Source organism: Polychytrium aggregatum (genome assembly GCF_025602895.1).
Source record: "Polychytrium aggregatum strain JEL109 chromosome Unknown BJ171scaffold_31, whole genome shotgun sequence".
NCBI classification, from domain to species: domain Eukaryota; kingdom Fungi; phylum Chytridiomycota; class Chytridiomycetes; order Polychytriales; genus Polychytrium; species Polychytrium aggregatum.
In genome coordinates, this window is record NW_026516233.1 from 363,408 (window position 1) to 380,827 (window position 17,420).

General features: G+C 58.1%; 8 protein-coding genes across 8 annotated transcripts; 2 read left to right on the forward strand and 6 right to left on the reverse strand.

Moving 5' to 3' along the window:
- Positions 1-430: 430 nt before the first annotated feature.
- BJ171DRAFT_514391 (uncharacterized protein) lies at positions 431-2,434 on the reverse strand. The gene is made up of 3 exons (XM_053111825.1): positions 1,981-2,434; positions 1,525-1,748; positions 431-1,336 (listed from the first exon to the last, which is right to left on the reverse strand). The coding sequence occupies exons 1-3, from the start codon at positions 2,104-2,106 to the stop codon at positions 793-795; spliced, it is 894 nt and encodes a 297-aa protein (XP_052964564.1). The 5' UTR covers positions 2,107-2,434; the 3' UTR covers positions 431-792.
- BJ171DRAFT_181187 (uncharacterized protein) lies at positions 2,120-3,360 on the reverse strand. The gene is made up of 2 exons (XM_053106070.1): positions 3,320-3,360; positions 2,120-3,159 (listed from the first exon to the last, which is right to left on the reverse strand). The coding sequence occupies exon 2, from the start codon at positions 3,033-3,035 to the stop codon at positions 2,181-2,183; it is 855 nt and encodes a 284-aa protein (XP_052964565.1). The 5' UTR covers positions 3,036-3,159; positions 3,320-3,360; the 3' UTR covers positions 2,120-2,180.
- A 1,575-nt stretch (positions 3,361-4,935) lies between these two features.
- BJ171DRAFT_514395 (ribosomal protein L7/L12 C-terminal domain-containing protein) lies at positions 4,936-6,987 on the forward strand. Its single transcript, XM_053111826.1, has 5 exons — positions 4,936-5,091; positions 5,622-5,680; positions 5,878-6,019; positions 6,223-6,438; positions 6,656-6,987. Exons 1-5 carry the CDS (start codon positions 5,089-5,091, stop codon positions 6,770-6,772), a joined length of 537 nt encoding a protein of 178 aa, XP_052964566.1. The 5' UTR covers positions 4,936-5,088; the 3' UTR covers positions 6,773-6,987.
- Positions 6,988-7,476: 489 nt separating this feature from the next.
- On the forward strand, positions 7,477-8,759 carry BJ171DRAFT_476691 (uncharacterized protein; the record flags this gene model as incomplete). The annotated part of the gene is made up of 3 exons (XM_053108845.1): positions 7,477-7,498; positions 7,570-8,147; positions 8,343-8,759. 3 exons carry the CDS (start codon positions 7,477-7,479, stop codon positions 8,757-8,759), a joined length of 1,017 nt encoding a protein of 338 aa, XP_052964567.1.
- A 282-nt stretch (positions 8,760-9,041) lies between these two features.
- Positions 9,042-9,911, reverse strand: BJ171DRAFT_584139 (uncharacterized protein; the record flags this gene model as incomplete). The annotated part of the gene is made up of 1 exon (XM_053114286.1): positions 9,042-9,911. The coding sequence occupies one exon, from the start codon at positions 9,909-9,911 to the stop codon at positions 9,042-9,044; it is 870 nt and encodes a 289-aa protein (XP_052964568.1).
- Positions 9,912-10,342: 431 nt separating this feature from the next.
- BJ171DRAFT_514399 (uncharacterized protein) lies at positions 10,343-11,542 on the reverse strand. Its single transcript, XM_053111827.1, has one exon. It carries the CDS (start codon positions 11,437-11,439, stop codon positions 10,528-10,530), a length of 912 nt encoding a protein of 303 aa, XP_052964569.1. The 5' UTR covers positions 11,440-11,542; the 3' UTR covers positions 10,343-10,527.
- Positions 11,543-11,874: 332 nt separating this feature from the next.
- Positions 11,875-14,489, reverse strand: BJ171DRAFT_569682 (uncharacterized protein). Its single transcript, XM_053113580.1, has 4 exons — positions 14,003-14,489; positions 13,327-13,805; positions 12,254-13,173; positions 11,875-12,122 (listed from the first exon to the last, which is right to left on the reverse strand). Exons 1-4 carry the CDS (start codon positions 14,371-14,373, stop codon positions 12,036-12,038), a joined length of 1,857 nt encoding a protein of 618 aa, XP_052964570.1. The 5' UTR covers positions 14,374-14,489; the 3' UTR covers positions 11,875-12,035.
- Positions 14,490-14,845: 356 nt separating this feature from the next.
- BJ171DRAFT_514403 (uncharacterized protein) lies at positions 14,846-16,855 on the reverse strand. Its single transcript, XM_053111828.1, has 2 exons — positions 15,251-16,855; positions 14,846-15,098 (listed from the first exon to the last, which is right to left on the reverse strand). The coding sequence occupies exon 1, from the start codon at positions 16,755-16,757 to the stop codon at positions 15,282-15,284; it is 1,476 nt and encodes a 491-aa protein (XP_052964571.1). The 5' UTR covers positions 16,758-16,855; the 3' UTR covers positions 14,846-15,098; positions 15,251-15,281.
- Between the last annotated feature and the right edge of the window lie 565 nt (positions 16,856-17,420).

The following is a 17,420-nucleotide window of genomic DNA, read 5'->3' on the forward strand; positions in this document are numbered from 1 at the left end:
AGATTGTAGTCTCCCCTTCAACAGAGTCGCCGCCCGTTCACCGGACTGTGCTTGAGCTGCTATCGTGCCTTCTCACTCACTCACTCTCGTTTCTCTCTCCCTCGTCCGACTCTCTCTCTCGTTTCCGATTCACTCTTTCGACGCTCTCCCCCCCCCCGACACCTCTCCAGACATATATATTGGCTTTTTCTCTCTCTCTCTCTCCCATTCTCTCTTTTCTTTTTTACTATTATATCTCTCCCGATCTCCCTCCCTCACTCTATCGTTGCACTCGCTTGCTCGCTCTTGTCTTCACTCCCATTCGCCCCTCTCACGATCACAATTTCACGCGCCGCTCTCCTGCCATTGCTCCTCCTCCTCCGCCCCCGATGAAAGCCTTCCCAAATATCAATATCAAATAGAGCTTGCTCCGATTGTTCACTGTGCTCGCAACACACGCACATGCAACGAGGGCGGCCCATTGGGGAGGGGGGGGCGAAGTTCCCACATCAACGGATAGCTCGATGAAGAGTGCATGGGTATTGCGACACTCCACGAAACTGAACCAAGTGCGATCCATCTGTATCATTGAATGATCACCGCCCCTCATGATGCATGATCATCGACCACCTGTGGGAACTACGGACACGCAAGATGAAATGGACAACTTTCTCTTTCATTCGAACCTCGTAGGAGAGGCTGGACTGATAACAAAAGACGGAGGGGGGACAAAAAAATTTGCGAGAGGAAAGGGAGGGGATGCCACCACGGATCAAGGGCAATAAAAACTAACACCGACGGCCAAAAGGTCGGCTAAAGCGATGCCTCGCCTCGAGAACGGTTCGGCAGCTGCGGAGGCTTCATCTCCGAGAGCGCCATGTTCAGCAGAGCCGTCATTTTGTCGACGGCCGTGGTGCCGGCCTTGGGGTCGTCCTTGACGATATCGAGGATATGGAACAAGTAGTTTTCCAGGCGCTTGAGCTTGTCGGCCGTCTCTGGAGCGACAAACACCGGCGGCAGGGTCGAGGCCGGGGCGCCTCCAGACGACGACGACGACGACGACGGCTGGGATGGCTGGGATGGAGACGATGATGACGATGACGCTGCGGTTGCGGTTGCTGCTCCCGAGGTAAAGCGGGAGAAGAACGTCGACGGGGGCTGGTTCTCGGAAGTGCTTCGGCCTCCTCGGCCATCGCCGATGTCGCCGTCGCTGGCGGCGGGCACATCCGGCAGCGAGCCATCACCGGTCTCGTCGAGATAGTCGCATTCTTGCTGGAGGTATCGCTCGATGATCTTGAGGTTGCGAATGTTGGGCTTGTAGCTGATTTCGAAGAGCGAGCCGACGACGGGGACGGTGCTGGAAGGCGGTGGGCAAAACTCTGGTGAGCCGACATTGCGCTTGATTCGCACCTCCCAACAACAACAACAGCGAGCGAATATCACAAAATGCTCCCATCCGTGCCCTTTTCCTTCCCTCCTCCTCCTCCTCCTCCTCCTCCTCCTCCTCCCCACTTCGAACCATGCCGCCAAAAAAAAGGCACATACCCGACAATCGCTGTGATCACAATGTTGAAGACCATGCCCGCAACGGCGTACCACGGAAGGTGGAACTGTCGCGACAGCCAAAAGATATAGATCATGATCATGGTCGAGACGGCGTCGCCCACAAACGGAATCATCTGCAGAATGGCGTCGGCGCCGAACGTTCGTTTGGAGCCAGGAATACGGAACTGCGAGTCCATCAGCACACTGAGCTTGCGGATGCGCTCCTGAACACCAGCCGGGTTGCAATATGCATTATCGTCGAGGAGTGGAGGTCGAAGAAGCCAGCCAGAGGGTCAGTTTGTTGGTGCGGCTGGGGCGAGCAATCCACATCTCCATTCCCCCGTTCCTGTCCCCGTCCCCCCAGTGGCCACCAGGCAGGACACAAGTCGAGGGAAGGGGCAAGTTCAGAGCAGTCGGACTCGCTCGGCATCGGCATCGGCATCGACGGCGCCTTACCAGGTGCTCTCGCTTGCGTTCGGGCGAGAGCTCGGTCTGCGGAATGTTCTTCTCCACAAACTCCTGGATGAACTTGTAGAAGCTCCAGGGCGACTTCATGATCTGCTGGAACTCATCCTTGCTCATTTTGTTGCGCTCGACAAAGGCTCGGAGTGCTGGGTTGTTGTTGTAGGATGTGTAGAGGGCATCCAGAACCTTGGTCAAGGCCGGTTTGCTAACGACCGGCTTGCTGGATGCCCAGAGCCACGAGGAATGGAGGGAGGTATGGCAGCGGTCGATGGCCAAGGTGGAGAGCCGACCGACCAAAAGAGTGTGGGCAGAGAGGGTATATCGTTGGCTTCCGGCAGAGGGAACGACTTGGCGAGTGTAAAAACAAGCAGCAACAGCGACGAGGAAGACGGGGGCTTGGTCGTTTCTCGATGCTGACTTACCCGGCTGCTGCTGAAGTCAGTGGGGCTGGGTTGGGCTGGGACTTTGATGACTTGGAGAACATATCGTGGGCCGGGAACAGACACAGCGGTAGGTTGGGCAGGATAGAGCAGCAGGGCAAGAGAGGGAGGGTCGAGCAACACAGCGGTTGTCTGCCTGTGTGGAATGAGTGGGATATGCAGGAAGCGAGCGAGAGACAAAAGTCGAACGACAGCGGCGCTGGCATTGGCGGCGTTGGGATTGTTCATACAACGACACGCCAGGGCCAATGCGGTGCAGGGCGGACCACGGCACCAGCAGGCCCATTCATCATGGCCGCGCTGAAGGTGGGGGGAATCTCCCTGGTTCAAATGGCCAGGATCATGACATCGGGATTGTCCCGCTTTACTGAGCGTCAGTGGGTCTTGTCCATCCGCACCGAGGCACACCGATCCGCATGACATACTTCTCAAGGGCCGACAGAGAGCAGGCCCTGGATGTGCGATGCAGAGACCGAAGGTGCAGCTTGGCCAAGGGCAGCGGATCGCCCGATTCAAGAAGAGCAAGAATGCATCCAAGAGCCGAGTCGACATGATCGTGGGCGGTGGATGGACATATCGCCGCGCTGCGAGCAAGTTCCCAGGCATCCCAGCGACAGTGGCAGTCTTGATTCTTCAAGCCAAGGCCTCAAAGTGCTCACATACGGAGCAGATCACGACGAGCCCGACTTGCTTATCGAACATGAACAGCGGTTGCCCCAGGCACACCTGTCTGGTGGGTGAGAACAGCACTGCTCAGTCGTCACAATGGCCCGCCGATGCGTCGGACGCAGGATTGATGGAATGAACCGGCGAAATGCAATGCCTTTGCCCTGGCCAAAGCAGCAGCTTCCATTTGAGAAGCGTCCAGGTCGCCCTCGTTCGGTACTCACGAGTGGTTGTTGCAGAGCTGCACAACATTGTCGTAGAACCCGCGGGTAGTTTGGGGAGCCTGTCGAGGAAATGGCGTCGTCAGCCGGTCGCTGCAGCATAATCCTCATGAGCAAAGAGACACTCGGCAGACGCTTGCCAAAGATCGCCGACTTACTCCAAAGCGCAGGTCCAGCGGGCACGACGAACATGCAATCTGGTCCTCGGCTAACTGCACCAACTGGCCCCTCTGGCAAGCCATGCAGACAAATGCATCGCCATCGTCGGTCATTTCGACTTGATCCTGCTCGTCGGCTCTTGCGTCCATGGCTGGAAGATGGTGAATTCTACCGGGTCAGTGCGATACGGTGCTCAAGGCGATGAAACGTGCCGCCAACCTCGCGGGACACTTGTGAACGAGCAGTACAGGACAGTGCGGCGAATCGAGGGAGGTAGCTTGCCGATTGAAATAGCAATGTCGATTGCAGAGCATGTGCACAGGGGTCGGCCGGTACTGACCATTTGCCTCTTCTTGCCAGTGCAGCTGCTCAAGCTCACGGAGAATCTCCAGATCCAGTTCGATCCTGTGCAGGTTGAAACGAAGCGTTGGCGGAGGGGCCGGGCGAGCAGCCGTGCAAGCAGCCGTGGTCGAAGTATGGTGCCCTGGCTTTCTCCGGTTGGCAGCGGGACTGAGCTGGAGAACAGCGCAATCGACTGCTTGGTCTCTCGTGAGGACAAGCGATCACTTGCGGCAGGGAGATTGCTGGAGCACTGACCCGTCCTCTATCGACAGGTTGGCAAACTGGTACTCTTCTCTCATGATGCGATACTCGTTCTCAGTAAACGCTTTCGGTGCCGGGGCCTGTATGGCGGGGTTATGATTGCCATTGTTGTCGTTGCCATTGACACCATCATCGTCGGCGATGTTGATATCGGCGTCGGTGTGGTCAGCCCCATCAAGGGATCGAATCCGATGCACCGACGCAATGGTTGGAAGCGGATGCAATGGTCAAAATCCGATGCGGACCATCCCGAAATTGGGCTCTCTTCTATCCAGGGGCTTTGACTGTGGATTCGCAGCTGTCTCTCGGCAGGTCCTTCGCTTTGTTGCTCCTTGCAATGCCCGCCAGACCTTTCCTATATGCACAAAACATGTGGGTACATTACATTCGGGTGGTCCGGCTCAGCCGCAAGGGTTGTTGTCGGCGGTTCTTGATCGAGAGCGGTGTTGCCTGTCCGCAAGCCAGCGAGCCGCTCCTGCCGCGACTGGCGGATCCTCAGCACACACTTTTCCCGGATCTGGTCTCTCCACGACGGTGTGGACGATCCGCTTGTGGGGCTCTTCAGCCGAGTGTTCTTGACGGGCTGGCGGTGAGGCGGGCGAAGTGACATGCTTGCGATTGCTGCCGTGGATGAGCGGGTATCGTTCGAGATGCACCCAGCAAAGCCCGGCTGGTGATCGCCACTCTGCGACCAAAGCAGGCCAGCCAGCCAGCCAGCCAGCCAGCCAGCCAGCCGGGACGGCTCGCGGCTCGATCCGGCTCGAGTGTCCGCGCGCAGCACCGCGCCCAAGCCACAGCCCGCTGCGATTTCATTTGTGGGCGAAAAAAATGCGAAAAACGACAGCGCAAGCACATCACCACATCCAGAGCTCCCTCTCCACCGATCCGCCGCCGATCATCGCTGCTGTTTGTCTCGCCCGGGCATCCGATCGTCACTGCATAGAGCCTGCCAAATCTACCTCCGTTCTGCTTGGATCAAGTCGCATTCGCCCACCCTTTCTTCAGCCAGCATGGTACGCCTCCAATCATGATGCCTGCGTGCGCCAACGTCAGGGCCTCACCTCTTGATCTGTCGATCGCATGAGCCTGCGATCGTCTACAAGTCAGCGCCGAGTACGACGGCGTAGATCCTGCTGCATTGCTGATCCGTCTCTGTTTTCTCTGAACCGCGCGACTGCAAACTATTCCCGACTGCGTATCCTCTCGATGAACAAATATCCGTCGTCTCGATGGGAACCCCGGCCGCCGCTTGGCCACGTCGATGCTGTTCCGAACCACCATCGCAATGGTGCTGCGACCCAACGCTCTGCAACCTCGAACCCAAACTTGGAATCAACCCATCTGTGGCGCAATCGACAAACACGCGGGAATCTGGACCGATCTGCACGATCATGATGGCGGTCACCATACTCAATCATACGGAATGCCGTGTTCGTGGGTTGTCCGTTTCCAATCCTGCAACCACCGCATCTACCGCATCTACTGCATCTGCTGGACCAATCCAAATGCTTGGGCATACGCGGGGACACCACACGTACTGCAGTCCTTTGTCAAATCCACCGCCCGTATCGGATCTCTGTGCCGAGTAACTCTGTCGCAGAGGTACGCTTCTCAAGTGCCGACGCCGTGGTCAAGGGCGGATCTGGATGATTTGTGCCGTCTGCAGAATCTTGGACGCATTCCTCTGGGCATGTGTGGGCCGGTGCTCTGGACCCGAATCTGACGCAGTTTGCCTCCGTCGTCTTGTGCAATACTCGGGACATCTTCGCCGTCGCCAACATCGTCATGGGCAACGCCAGCCTCCGACCATCGATCCGATCCTTCTCTGTCTCTCGCCTGATGAGAGAGGAGGCTGCTGTTGACCCCAAAATCACCAAGATCGTCGACGATATCGCCACCCTGAACCTGCTGGAGACTGCCTCGCTGGTCAAGGCCCTCAAGGTATAGAGGCTCCCGACGGCAGTTTACTGGCTGGGTGTCGATGCGCTGCCTCGACGATGTGCTCGTCTGTTTGTCGTGTGCCATCATCGAGCAAATGCACCCGCTTGTGGCTTTGGTTCACCAGCAAGTGTCCAAGCCGACAGATGAGAGGCGGCCAGTATCTAACAACGCTTCCCTGGCTCGACCTTGATCCGTCCAAAAAGACCCGACTAAACATCCAAGATATTGCCATGCCCGTCGCCGCCGCCGCCGCCCCTGCTGCTGCTGCTGCCGCCCCTGCCGAGGCCGCCGCTCCTGCCAAGGAAGAGAAGGTCGAGAAGACCGAGTTCAAGATCACTCTCGCCAAGGTTGATGCCGCTGCCAAGGCCAAGGTCATTCGTGAGATCAAGGGCCTGCTGCCCAACGCCAACCTGGTTGAGGTATGGGCACGTTGCTCTCGATCAGCGTCTGGGGTTATAGGAATGCATCTGACAGTGTGCGGGTGGTCACGCAAAGCGAGGGCCATATGTCCCAGAACGTCGATGGCTTTGTCTCTTGTTCCGATGCTCGACTCGTTGTGGGCCCTTTGGTGTCCCAGCTGTCCACAAGCCGGCAGTGTCTCACTCGACTGTCAAACGCATCCTTCATACATCGCAGGCCAAGAAGTTTGTTGAGAGCGTCCCCAAGGTCATCAAGGAGAACGCCAGCAAGGAGGAGGCCGAGAAGATCAAGACTCTTCTGGAAGGACTCGGTGCCTCGGTCACCCTGGACTAGATATGCACTGCTGAACGTGATGTCCTACAGAAACGCAACCGATGAACTGGGTTCTTGTCGAGCGGGACGCCCCCGCCCCACCATTCCCTCCTTCCCACTCTTCCCACACGAAACCATCTCACAGTATGACATTGGAACGGGACTCCCGGGATATTGCTGCGTGCTCGTATCTTATTTTCTTTGTTGCTGCCCAATACACTCTCATCTCAATGGCCATCCACAACACGTCCGATGGGTCTGCGGGAACGCCATGCGCTGTGATGGTGTGACTGGTACATATTCGCCCGGCCAACTGCGCGTGCCGAGCTTCCTTCATCTCCCATTTTCACTTCCGGCAAACCGCCATCTGCCTTTGCCATGGCATCGGGCATCCAAAAGCCAAGCGTCGGGGCACCATCGAGGACACCGTCCGAGTCGACCCAAGAAGCTGAACTCCGACGCAGACTCAGATTCAGGCCCCGGCTCTCCACCTGTCCGATTTGCATCGAGGTACCCGCAGTCGGCCAGAGCCCAACAGATCTGTTCCGATCCTCGCTCGGTCCGAAAGCGGTGTCATTGCCGCACAGTCGATGGGCTCTGTCAGTGTGGGACATCGCAACGAATATGGCGAGCCTTTGGCCGCAAACTGACAGCTTGTTGCCTTGGTATATTTGCTCCCCCGCCTCATCTCCGTCCTCCATGCCCAGGGCATTCGCGACAGAGAAATGCTGCCGCACGCCAATCTTGGTGGGTCCGTTTCTGATCTCTCGCTCTCTCTTCCTGCAGCCATGACTGTCTTACTGACCGCGGCCGTGCAGGATGCCATTGCGGCAGCCTCGTTCATCTCGGATGCTTCCTGGACTGGATGACTCATGGCTCGATGAAGTGCCCCTCTGGGTGCGGGATGGACTCGGCGGTAGCATCCGAGCTGCTCAATGCACTGGCACAGGGCGGGTTTGAGTATCCCACAGCCAAGAATTTGACCTGGAGAGAGTGCGCCGAGCGGCTGGCCGAGCAGCGAAGACCCCGAATCGAACCAGTTCTGTTCTCGCTTGCGCTGAGGTCCTCTCAACCATCCAGCGAGGTCGACCAGCATGCCAGCACGTCCCAGCAAGCGCAGCCGTCCGTCTCGAATATGCCATCCAATCCGGACACATCTGCGCAAAATGACGAGGCAGGGGGCTCTAGACACTGCATCCTTCCGTCGGCGCTCGCCCGCAAGCGAGGGAACCCGCTTCCGAGCCCTCCTTCGAGTGCCGGCAAGCGACAGGGCCGACTCCCGATCCTCAGAAACCTGTCGCCGTCCGAGTTTAAGCGACTCTTGCAACAGCAGCAGCAGCAGCAAGTGCACTCAGGCAACGAAAACAGCGAGAGGCTCGAGCTTCTGCTGCAGCGAGTCCGTTGCAGACGGCCCGAGTAGCAAGCGCATGGCCAGAGACTTGCTCGTGGGAAACGGTCCTGGGTGTGGCTGCGGAACGCGACGGACTGGCCACCGACAAAGCCAGGAGCAATGGTGGCTGGCCAGCGTCATACAACGATGCCAAACCCGCTTGATCTCGAACCCGGCTCATCTTGAACTTGGTCCATCTAGAACTTGGTCCATCTAGAACTTGGTTCATCTCGAACTTGGTTCATCTTGAATACCATCGCTCGAACTTGGTTCATCTTGAACACCATTGCTCGAACACCATCGCTCAAACACCAGCTCGGCTACATCCGCACGCACCTTGGATCGCCGACACTCCATCGCCCCGAACACAGCGACCACCCATCCACAATGCGAGTCGTCCGCAAGCCCACCACCACTTTCCAGCCACCCAAGATCACTGCAAAGCACTATCTCATCACCGCGGTGGCATCCTTCTTCATCGGCGTCTACGTCTGGCATCCGTACATTGAAAAGTGGGCCATGGCCGACCCCGAGATGCGCAAGAAGATCCCAGGCTACCAGCAGGAGCAGCAGGAGCAGCAGGAGCAGCAGCAGTCTGCGAGTTCGCCCCCAGCTTGAGCCCGTGCCGATCGATGCTCTGTTTCCAAAGGCACAGAGTCAGCTATTGTCATCGGGATGGCCCGTCGCTGCGAGTGCATGTGTGTTTTTTGTTGTTATTATTGTTGTTTTTTCCCTGGAGCACCGACTCCATCGCCATCTCAACGATCCAACCCTGTCAATATATTGTGCAGTTCATTCCAAAGGGCCGTCCGCCAGGTGCCGTGCAGACGACTCGCCCATTTCCGACACCGATTGCCACCCGCCAGTCCTGACCGGGCTCTTCTCGAGGCCCGTGTCGGCTCAGGCCATGCTGTTGCTCTGGAGGGGCCCGACTGGGGTCTCTTCGCTGGTTGAGCGCCCGGCAGAAAGCTTGATGAGCTTGGCGATAAAGTTGTTGACGACGCAGAACAAGTAGATGTCGACGACCCAGAAGAACGCCGTGACGGCATATCCGATCGTTTGAGTGGGGTCATAGATGGAGAAGATGAGGAAGATAAGATAGACGATGAGCTCGGTCGCGATGGCTGCAATCAGGACCTTGCCCTCTTGCTGGGCACTCTCAAAGTCGGTGCGGCGACCGGGCTTCTGGCTGGTGGTGCTCGCCCGAGACGAGCCGTGGAGGAGCTTGACGGAGCTGTTGAGTTGGTAGAGGCGGTACATCATCAGGGCATGCAGACACACCAAGTTGGCCTCGAGCCCCATGTTGAAGACAAACTGGTAGTACGTCGATACATCCCACGAGGTGATCCCATAGATCATGAGGAGGAAGTAGAGGTCGTTGACGCCGTAGATGATCGGCATGATGCCAAAAATAAAGAGCCAGGGATACGTGGGCTCGTTGTTGAGCGTCATTACTCTCAGCCTCAAGACGTAGGACCATCCGATGGAGGCCGAGCCGACGCAATCGCCCAGGGCAAAGAGGAAGCTTGCGAGCTGCGTGCATGTCCAGTCGTTTGCGCATGGACCAAACATCTGCCCCATGATTCCCACACAGAAGAAGCACGAAAACACAGTGGCGAGAGCCATCAGCGTGTGGATTTGCAGTCCCTGTCGAATCTTGAAGACCCGATCCCACTTGACGAAATTTGTCGAGTGGATGGCCAGGGATGCGGCGGCTAGATACGTGAAAAAGGCAAAGATTTGGGCATCTTGGAGCACGCTCGGGTCCATGTTGGTTCGGGGCTGCGGCAGATGCGAGGCTTCTGGAAAGCAGAATCTGGTCTGATGTGCTGAGGTAGTTGGTCGAAGAGGGACGAGAAAGGTCCGAGGATCTTGAAAGGGACGGGGCAGGGTCGACAGCAGGCAATCATAAGCCCGGACAGACGTCACCACGGCACTCGGGTAAAAGTGTGATTGCCGCCGAGCATTTGAATGTCATTATGCAGGTTCTGGCTAGGGTACTTGGAGACGAGCACCAGGATGACATCATTTTGGCGGCTGAGTCCACTTTCCTCATTGCAAAATGGGATTATGCAATTGACCCGCCATCCTGATTGCAATCGATCCGGAGGGGGCTGTGCTGCCGACCATCGCTCATACATCCCACCCGTCGCTCATACATCCCACCCGACCCTCGGATTACGATGCCCCCGGACATACAGCACAGTCATAGCTCAGACATATATTGAATTAACAAAGTCGCCAAATTTGCAAAGTCGTAACTTGTTCCGCAGAAAAGCGCCTACTTTTGATCAAGAAAAGTGGGAGGAAGAGGGGGGGGGAATGGTGCTGGCATCTGCTCGCATCGGATGCACGGCGAGAAGCGTGGGTCATTTGCTCGAGCTGCTCAGATATTGCTGGTGTCGGCTTGCTTCTCGGTTTCGTCGCTCGCGGGCTCCAGCTTCTCGACCTGCCGGGGCATCAGGAAGGGACTTGCGTACACCAGCTCGGGCAACAAGCTGAGGACATAGAATGTGGCTTCGGGAATGACGGCTGGGGCGGTGCCGACGGCGCCGTTGCTATAGAGTCCGTAGCCGGTTCGCACGATCAGCATGACGACCTGGAGAACCAGGATGGACGAGTTTGCGACAACATACGACCCCGACTGAGCCGGGCGAGGCAGCCGCAGGGCCTCAAGCAGAGTCCAGCCGCAAACAGCGAACTGGATCCAGGTAAAGACGGCGATGCCCCAGGAGCCAGCGAGTCTGAGCGTGGTGGCGGTCGGGTCGACGGGGACACCTGGGGGGGTGTTCAGGATCCAGACGGCACCCGTGATCAGAGCGGTGATGATGATGAAGAGCAGTATCGATGAGGCGCCCTGGATGCGATCGAGCTTGCCCAGCTCTCTGCGGCCCAGAGAGTTGACGCGGTGGGAGGCGGATGCTTGGCCTTGGCCTTGGTTCTGGCCGTGGCCGTGCTTGAGATGGATGATGGACTTGTTGACCCTGACGAGGTTGGCGCTCAGCGTGCGCACCAAGGGCAGCAGAGCCACGCTCATCAGGACTTCGGCGGTGATGAGGAGACCCAGGTTGGACGCAAACGCATCAGTTGTCAAGAGAGCGCGGGAGATCATGCCGGCAGCCCGGAAGGTGGCCCAGGCGATCATGATGTAGAAGGTTGGCCGGGCCGGCCGAGTCTTGCAGCGGACGAGATTGAAGAGCAGGATGAGGTCCGTGGCCACAAAGATGGCCGAGGCGACGACGGCAGGGACAAAGGTCCAGCCGAGATAGTCGGCGTATCGAATTTCGGTGCTTGACATTTGGGCGAACGACTGATTCTGTTGTGGTGGTGGTGGTGGTGGTGGTGGTGGGACTGAGGCGCTTGGGATGAAGGCTGGAAGCAGGCTGGAAGCAGGTTGAGTGCGGGCTGGACGAGATGATGGAGAGGCACAGAGGACGCTGGGCGAGCGGTATATATGCGCGGTCGGGGCGTGGGTCCAAGCGGCCGGGCTTGGCGTGCCCCTCCCACGGCCAGGGAGCTGATTGGCGGAATGCGGGCTTGGCGATCGATGGGTCCGTCGTGCCGGCTGCGACAACGGCTTCCAAAATCTTGGCACGGCACCGGGGCCATCGAGCCGAGAAACAAGGCAAACAAGGCGGGCGGCGCGGTGGAGCGCGGGGAGGGGACGGACGTGTGATTGGCCCGAGCGGGGCGGCCAACGCGGCGTGCATTCGCTCTCCGTTCAAATTTGGATCGGTGGACGGACAAGCAAATGTGTATTCGTCACAGTTGATGAGAACAGAAAAAGGGGTCATTCGATTCAATTTCAAGATGTTTGTCTTTGGTTGTAGGTTGGATGTGGTCAAAGCCGCGGCTGTTGCGGCAGCGGTCCAGGGCCGAGGGGTGCCGCGGCTCCTACGATGGCAGGAAACGCTCCGCTCCAAGGGGAGCGACAGAGTCTTGGTGGATGCGGCCCGAGAGCCCGGTGGTTTGGTTGAATGCCTGCAAGGTTGCAGGTAGAGACGCATTAGGACGGCGCGGATGTGCAGGATGCATCCAGGTGCTGTGACCCAGAGAGCAAGCAGCCGACAACGAAGAGCCACGACTCCACAGAATACCCATCCTCAACTTGCCTGAGCATATCCGTTCTGGAACTCTTGAGCCACGAGCACCACATCGCCGATGTTGAGAGCAAGGCCAGCGGCGTCGTCTCGGGATGTAGCCTTGATGGCGACATAGCGCGATGCGGCTTTGGACTCGTCCGAGGTCGAACTCGGTCCAGGCATTCCGGCCGGGAGATACACCGAAGTGGGCTGGCCAAAACTCTCGGCCGGACGCTGATAGCTGCCGAGCTGGAACTTTTCGTCAACGAAGACGGGCTGTCCGGCCGGAGTGGCCGAAACCTGGTGATAGTTGGGCGGGGTACCCACGTTCGCCGCAGACTGGAAAGAGTCGCGGGGTCCAGATGGGTTGTAAAAGCCGCTGGTGGGTCGGCCGTTGCTATCCAAGAATCCTTGGGGAGATGGATAGGGGGCAGCCGAATAGGACACGTGCGACGGATGGCCCGAGTTCGGGGCGTAGGCTGTGCTCACTGGGTAAGGCTGACCCGCGGGATATGCAGCGTCCGAGGCATATGGGGCGCCGTAGGGTGCAGAAGGATGAGGCGAAGGAAGAAAAGACTGACGAGGAGACTGGTACGGAGCCTGAGGAGACAGCTGCTGGGGCGGCAAGGGCTGGCCCGGGAGAGGCTGGGCAGGAACAGAATGAGGAGGATATGGGTGGCCGGGATGCTGAGGGTGGGCGAATCCTTGGGTCGCAAAAGGCTGGACCGGGGGTGCCTGCGACGAGTACGGCTGGCTGGCTGGAGGGGGAGGAGCACCACGGGTATCGTATCCCTGGTGCGACTCGACGACGCTGCTATTGACGGTCGGCTGGCTCCTGGGCTGGGAAGCGGTACTGGAGAGGGTCGAGGTCGGGCGGGCTTGATCCTGCTTCGGGTTCTTAGAGCCGAATCGGCGCCAGGCTATAATACCACCGACAAGAACTGCGAGCGCTGGAGACGGATCCATGACAAGCCAATGAATATAGAGACCGACCCATGGCAATAACCGCATCGGCGTGCATTCGGGTTTTGCCACACGCTGTTCATCAGACCAAGGGCCATCTGGCTGCACGGCTCCGTATCGGATCTCTGTCGAAGACTTACCGAGAATCCCGCCGACGGTACCTCCAATGATGGCGGCTGAGTTGCCCGAGCTTTGAGTGTCTGGGGACGGGGTCGCGCTGGGGGTCAAAGACGCAACGACGCTCTTGGTTGTGGTCGGGACAACGGTCTGGTTGGGAAACCCCGAGGGAAGGGCCAGCAAGGGGTTGTTGAAGACGCCACCTTCTCTGTAGATGGTGAAGAATGTACCCGAGTCGTTGCTGTCGATGACACAGGTGTTGGAGCGAGTGTCGGTATAGGCAAGCTGGCATGTGTTGCACTTGGAATCGCTGCAGCCGTAGAGCTCGAGCTGGCCGTTGTTGGCGTTTTGGAGGGTGAGGGCGTAGACGCCGGTCATCACCAAGGTGCAGGTTGGGTAGACGGGGATACGGTTGGCGAGGAAAGCCGAGGAGCATGAGGTGTCGCCCATGGAGAAGGAGTAGTAGTAGAAGTAGTTGGTGTTGAAACCCGGGTCCCACAGGCTAGCGGAGGCAAGTACAGCATGGAGGAAAAGTGGCATCCAGCGGTCAGGGCGGCGTTGGCGACAGCGGCCGAGTTTTCGAAGAGCGGGTGTGCGGGGCGATGGCAGGATGGGGCCTTCCAAGGGCTCATGCCAACCGACTCGAGTAGAGCCGAGCCACAACGAGAGCGAGAGCGTCGACACAGGGATAATACTCACGCTGTCGTCGTGTAGTCCGAGGACGAGATGGCGCCGGTGATATAGTTCGAGGTGCACGGGTTCGACGAAGCCGTCGAGAAGGACCCAACGACCTGACAGCCAGTTTTGCAGGTGGCATCGGTGCCGCAGGAGTTGACGAAGGCTGTGTTCGTGGCCGAGGAAACGGAGATGTACTGGCAAGAGCTGTTGGTGGTTTGGGTGGCTGCAAAACAGGCGCAGCGGTTGGAGGCAAGGACGACGTCGCCCAGGTTGAAAATCGCAGTGGCAGGCGATGTGACGCCGACGAGGCACTCGGGCGAACTATAGTTGGCCTTGTGCTTGGCGAGCCATTGGACCTGGGCCGGGTTGATGGGGATGACTGTGGTGGACATGCTGGGAGACAGGCGCGGAAAGCGGACTGGGCCCAGGAGAGGGAGTTTGGGCGATACGGGAGACGCCGGGGGGGGGGAGGAGCAGGATGGATTGCTGCAGAGAGCAGAAACGAGATGGGCGACGAGAAGCCAGCGGCACAAGACGCACACTGACGCGGCATGTCTACTACAGAATGAAATGGGGACACCGTTTCTAACCAGGACAGTGTTTTTTTCTGGAACCTGAATACACCCACCCGCTCATCGCATTCACGGCAAACACAGCACCATCTTGATATCGAGAAACCACACTTTGTCCAGAGGGTCGAGTGAATGCACCACAGTCACACATCGAGACATCAATGCCTCGCGGAACATGATCTCGGTATGCCAGTCGATCATCGCCACAGGAGATCGACCGGGTGTATTCAAGACTGTGCTTCCCAAACCAACCAAAACCACTCGATTGCCAACCAGGACGGGAAACAATCTCACGGCTTGCTCACTGGAGTCTAAGGAAGTTCGGCTGGTTCAGATATCTGAAGCCAGGAAGGGGAAGTGTCCCGTTTCTTTCTGGACCGACTGTACTGGTCGCCGTTCGCTGTGGCCAATTGGTGTCCACGAGCGTCGTCTGTCGATGGCATTCGATCCATGTTCGGAAAGCTCAAGCTGCTCATCCGCCAAATATCCACACTCTGTCGCACATCTGTTCGAGTGCAGAATCGCAGCATCCATCAGAATGATCCCTGTGTGCAAGCCGATTGAGGTAACAGATCGTTAATTCTCAATGACCCCCCCCCAGACACATTTCCAAACACAACCCGGGCTCTGGAGCAAGGTGAAGATCATGATATTCCTTTCGCTTTGCGGGCGTCACATCTGGGGAAACACCACTCACCCTGCCCCTCGGCGAGCGATGGCCAGGGCAACTATATGAACAGCTCTTCGAAGCTGCTGATGGCCCACTCAAAGTTCTGCTCGGCAGCCTTGCGATAGCGGGCGGCGAGGCCAGTATCCTTGGCGGTGCCTCGGCCGCGCTGGTGAGACCAATCCAGCTGGTTCTGGCCGTATCGGTTGCCCTGGTCGGCCGATTTGCGGCACCACTCGATTGCTTTGGCATTGTCGCTCTTGACGCCGTATCCCCAGCCATAGCAAAAGCCAACCATCCACTGGCCGTACGAATTGCCCTGGTTTGCTGCCTTGCTGTACCATGGGAACGCCTTCTTGTAGTCCTCCGACACCCCCCAGCCAGACCAGTAGCATGTTCCCAGCCAGAACTGGCTGTCGCTGTGGCCCTGCTTGGCAAGCTTTTCAAACATCGCTGCTGCCTTCTTTTGGTCCTCTTGAGTCCCGCATCCATTCACCAGGCACACGGCCATGAGATGCTTGCACAGCCATTCATGGTGAGATCCCAACTGGCACAGTTCGAAAAACTTGCGGGCGGCCGGCGAGTTGGACGAGCCGCCGCCATGAGCCAGGCATTCTTTCTCGCCGAGGGGAAACTCTTTCGATTTGCTGTCTCGGATAATCTGGACGCCTTTTTGCTCGTCTCGCTGGGTACCCCGGCCGAGGTAGTGCATCCACCCAACCATGTGGGTGGCGATGGACTTGATGGCGAGGTCGGTGGATTGGGTGCTGACTTGATGCCACTGGCCGAGGGCATCGACGTCGCTCTGCTGGACACCATGCCCGATGAATGAGAACCAGGCTCGCAGGAACACGATACGGAGCCGGCCGCTGTCGCTGCCTTGGTCGGCAGCCTTGGCATACCACTTGATGGCAGTGTTGTAGTCTTGGCCGATTCCTTCGCCGTTCTCAAAGCATCGGCCGAGGGCAACTTGAGCTTGAGGCATTCCTCTGTCCGCAAGATGGCGGTACAATTCGACAGCTCTGGTATGGTCTTGGTTGACGCCCGTTCCGCTGAGACAACACTCGGCCAGATGAAACTGCGCCATGGAGTGGCCTGTGTTGGCTGCATTCTCCAGATGTTGGAAGATTTGCTGTTGTGCGGCGTCCTTTGCAGGGTCGCTCACCGATGTTCCGGCGGCGAGGTCGACTTGCAGGATCCTGGCCAGGAAATACGAGGCGGCAGCGTTTCCCTGGCCGGACTGGGCGGCGAGCCAGGAGCGGTCGGCTGTGTCTTGAACAGTGCACTTCAGAGAAAGGGCAATCATGTCGCTCGGTGTGAGGCCAGCCACCAGCCATCCGTCAGGACGACACAGCTCAGCTTCCTCGCACCAGGTGCGAAAGCGATTCGCCTTGAAGCTCAAGAGAGGCTTGGCCCGCCTGCAAACGAGGAGCAGGGTCTTGATTTCGTCAAGACCGAGGGAAAGCAGGAAGCTATCGTTGAAGCACAGAATCGCGAGGATGTCAGGATTGTGGCTGTCGATGGCCAATGGAGTCATGGCGACGAACGAGGGAAGGGAACTGGTGTTGGTTGTGGTGTGCGATGGCCGGACAAGGGCATATCCAGGCGCAAACGACGAAGGCGACGGGAGGTGAGGATGCGGCCGGGGGGGGGAAATCGGAGAAACTGGTGGGATGGTGGCGACATGCCAGCAAATCGGTCGGAATAAATTAGTCGGAATAAATTGGTTGGTGGATAACGACTTGTGTCGGTGGGGTGGGCGTTGGCAACCAATGCTTCCAAACGTCGGCATGATCTGCGGGATCTGCGGAATCGAGACATCAATGCCAGCCAATGACAGTCGCAAGTGGATCCAAGACGGTGCTTCCCAGACCAACGAACACAACTATCGCCAGCGAAATCAGGTAGGCATTCCCATGGTCTGCTCGCTGGGGGCCACAGATCGCTGCGAGGGACACTCGGAGACACACTGTCCCGCTTCGTTCTGAACAAGCCGAGAGATCAGTGCATGTTTCGTATTTTCATGGATGGAGTGCACGCAACTCGGTCGCTGCAATCTGTGTGCCGAACAACGGCAGCAGCATGGCTTGAACAGCCGGAGTGCAAATCTGGGACTTGGCGATGACTGCTCAGCCGAGTCAAAGAAAGCGTCGCTGTATTGAGTGGCATGAGTGCGATGATGGTGCAATACTCCCAGTCA

Excerpts from the sequence above, each read along its gene's own strand:
- BJ171DRAFT_514391 (XM_053111825.1), bottom strand. The coding sequence starts at position 2,106 with ATGAGCAAGGATGAGTTCCAGCAGATCATGAAGTCGCCCTGGAGCTTC. Across the intron at positions 1,749-1,980 it reads AACGCAAGCGAGAGCACCTG|GAGCGCATCCGCAAGCTCAG; the intron begins GTAAGGCGCCGT and ends GCTGGTGTTCAG. Across the intron at positions 1,337-1,524 it reads GTGATCACAGCGATTGTCGG|CACCGTCCCCGTCGTCGGCT; the intron begins GTATGTGCCTTT and ends ACCGCCTTCCAG.
- BJ171DRAFT_181187 (XM_053106070.1), bottom strand. The coding sequence starts at position 3,035 with ATGCCTGGGAACTTGCTCGCAGCGCGGCGATATGTCCATCCACCGCCC.
- BJ171DRAFT_514395 (XM_053111826.1), top strand. Across the intron at positions 6,020-6,222 it reads CGCTGGTCAAGGCCCTCAAG|ACCCGACTAAACATCCAAGA; the intron begins GTATAGAGGCTC and ends CCGTCCAAAAAG. Across the intron at positions 6,439-6,655 it reads CCAACGCCAACCTGGTTGAG|GCCAAGAAGTTTGTTGAGAG; the intron begins GTATGGGCACGT and ends CATACATCGCAG.
- BJ171DRAFT_514399 (XM_053111827.1), bottom strand. The coding sequence starts at position 11,439 with ATGTCAAGCACCGAAATTCGATACGCCGACTATCTCGGCTGGACCTTT.
- BJ171DRAFT_569682 (XM_053113580.1), bottom strand. The coding sequence starts at position 14,373 with ATGTCCACCACAGTCATCCCCATCAACCCGGCCCAGGTCCAATGGCTC. Across the intron at positions 13,174-13,326 it reads TACCGTCGGCGGGATTCTCG|CGCTCGCAGTTCTTGTCGGT; the intron begins GTAAGTCTTCGA and ends ATCCGTCTCCAG. Across the intron at positions 12,123-12,253 it reads TCCAGAACGGATATGCTCAG|GCATTCAACCAAACCACCGG; the intron begins GCAAGTTGAGGA and ends GCAACCTTGCAG.
- BJ171DRAFT_514403 (XM_053111828.1), bottom strand. The coding sequence starts at position 16,757 with ATGACTCCATTGGCCATCGACAGCCACAATCCTGACATCCTCGCGATT.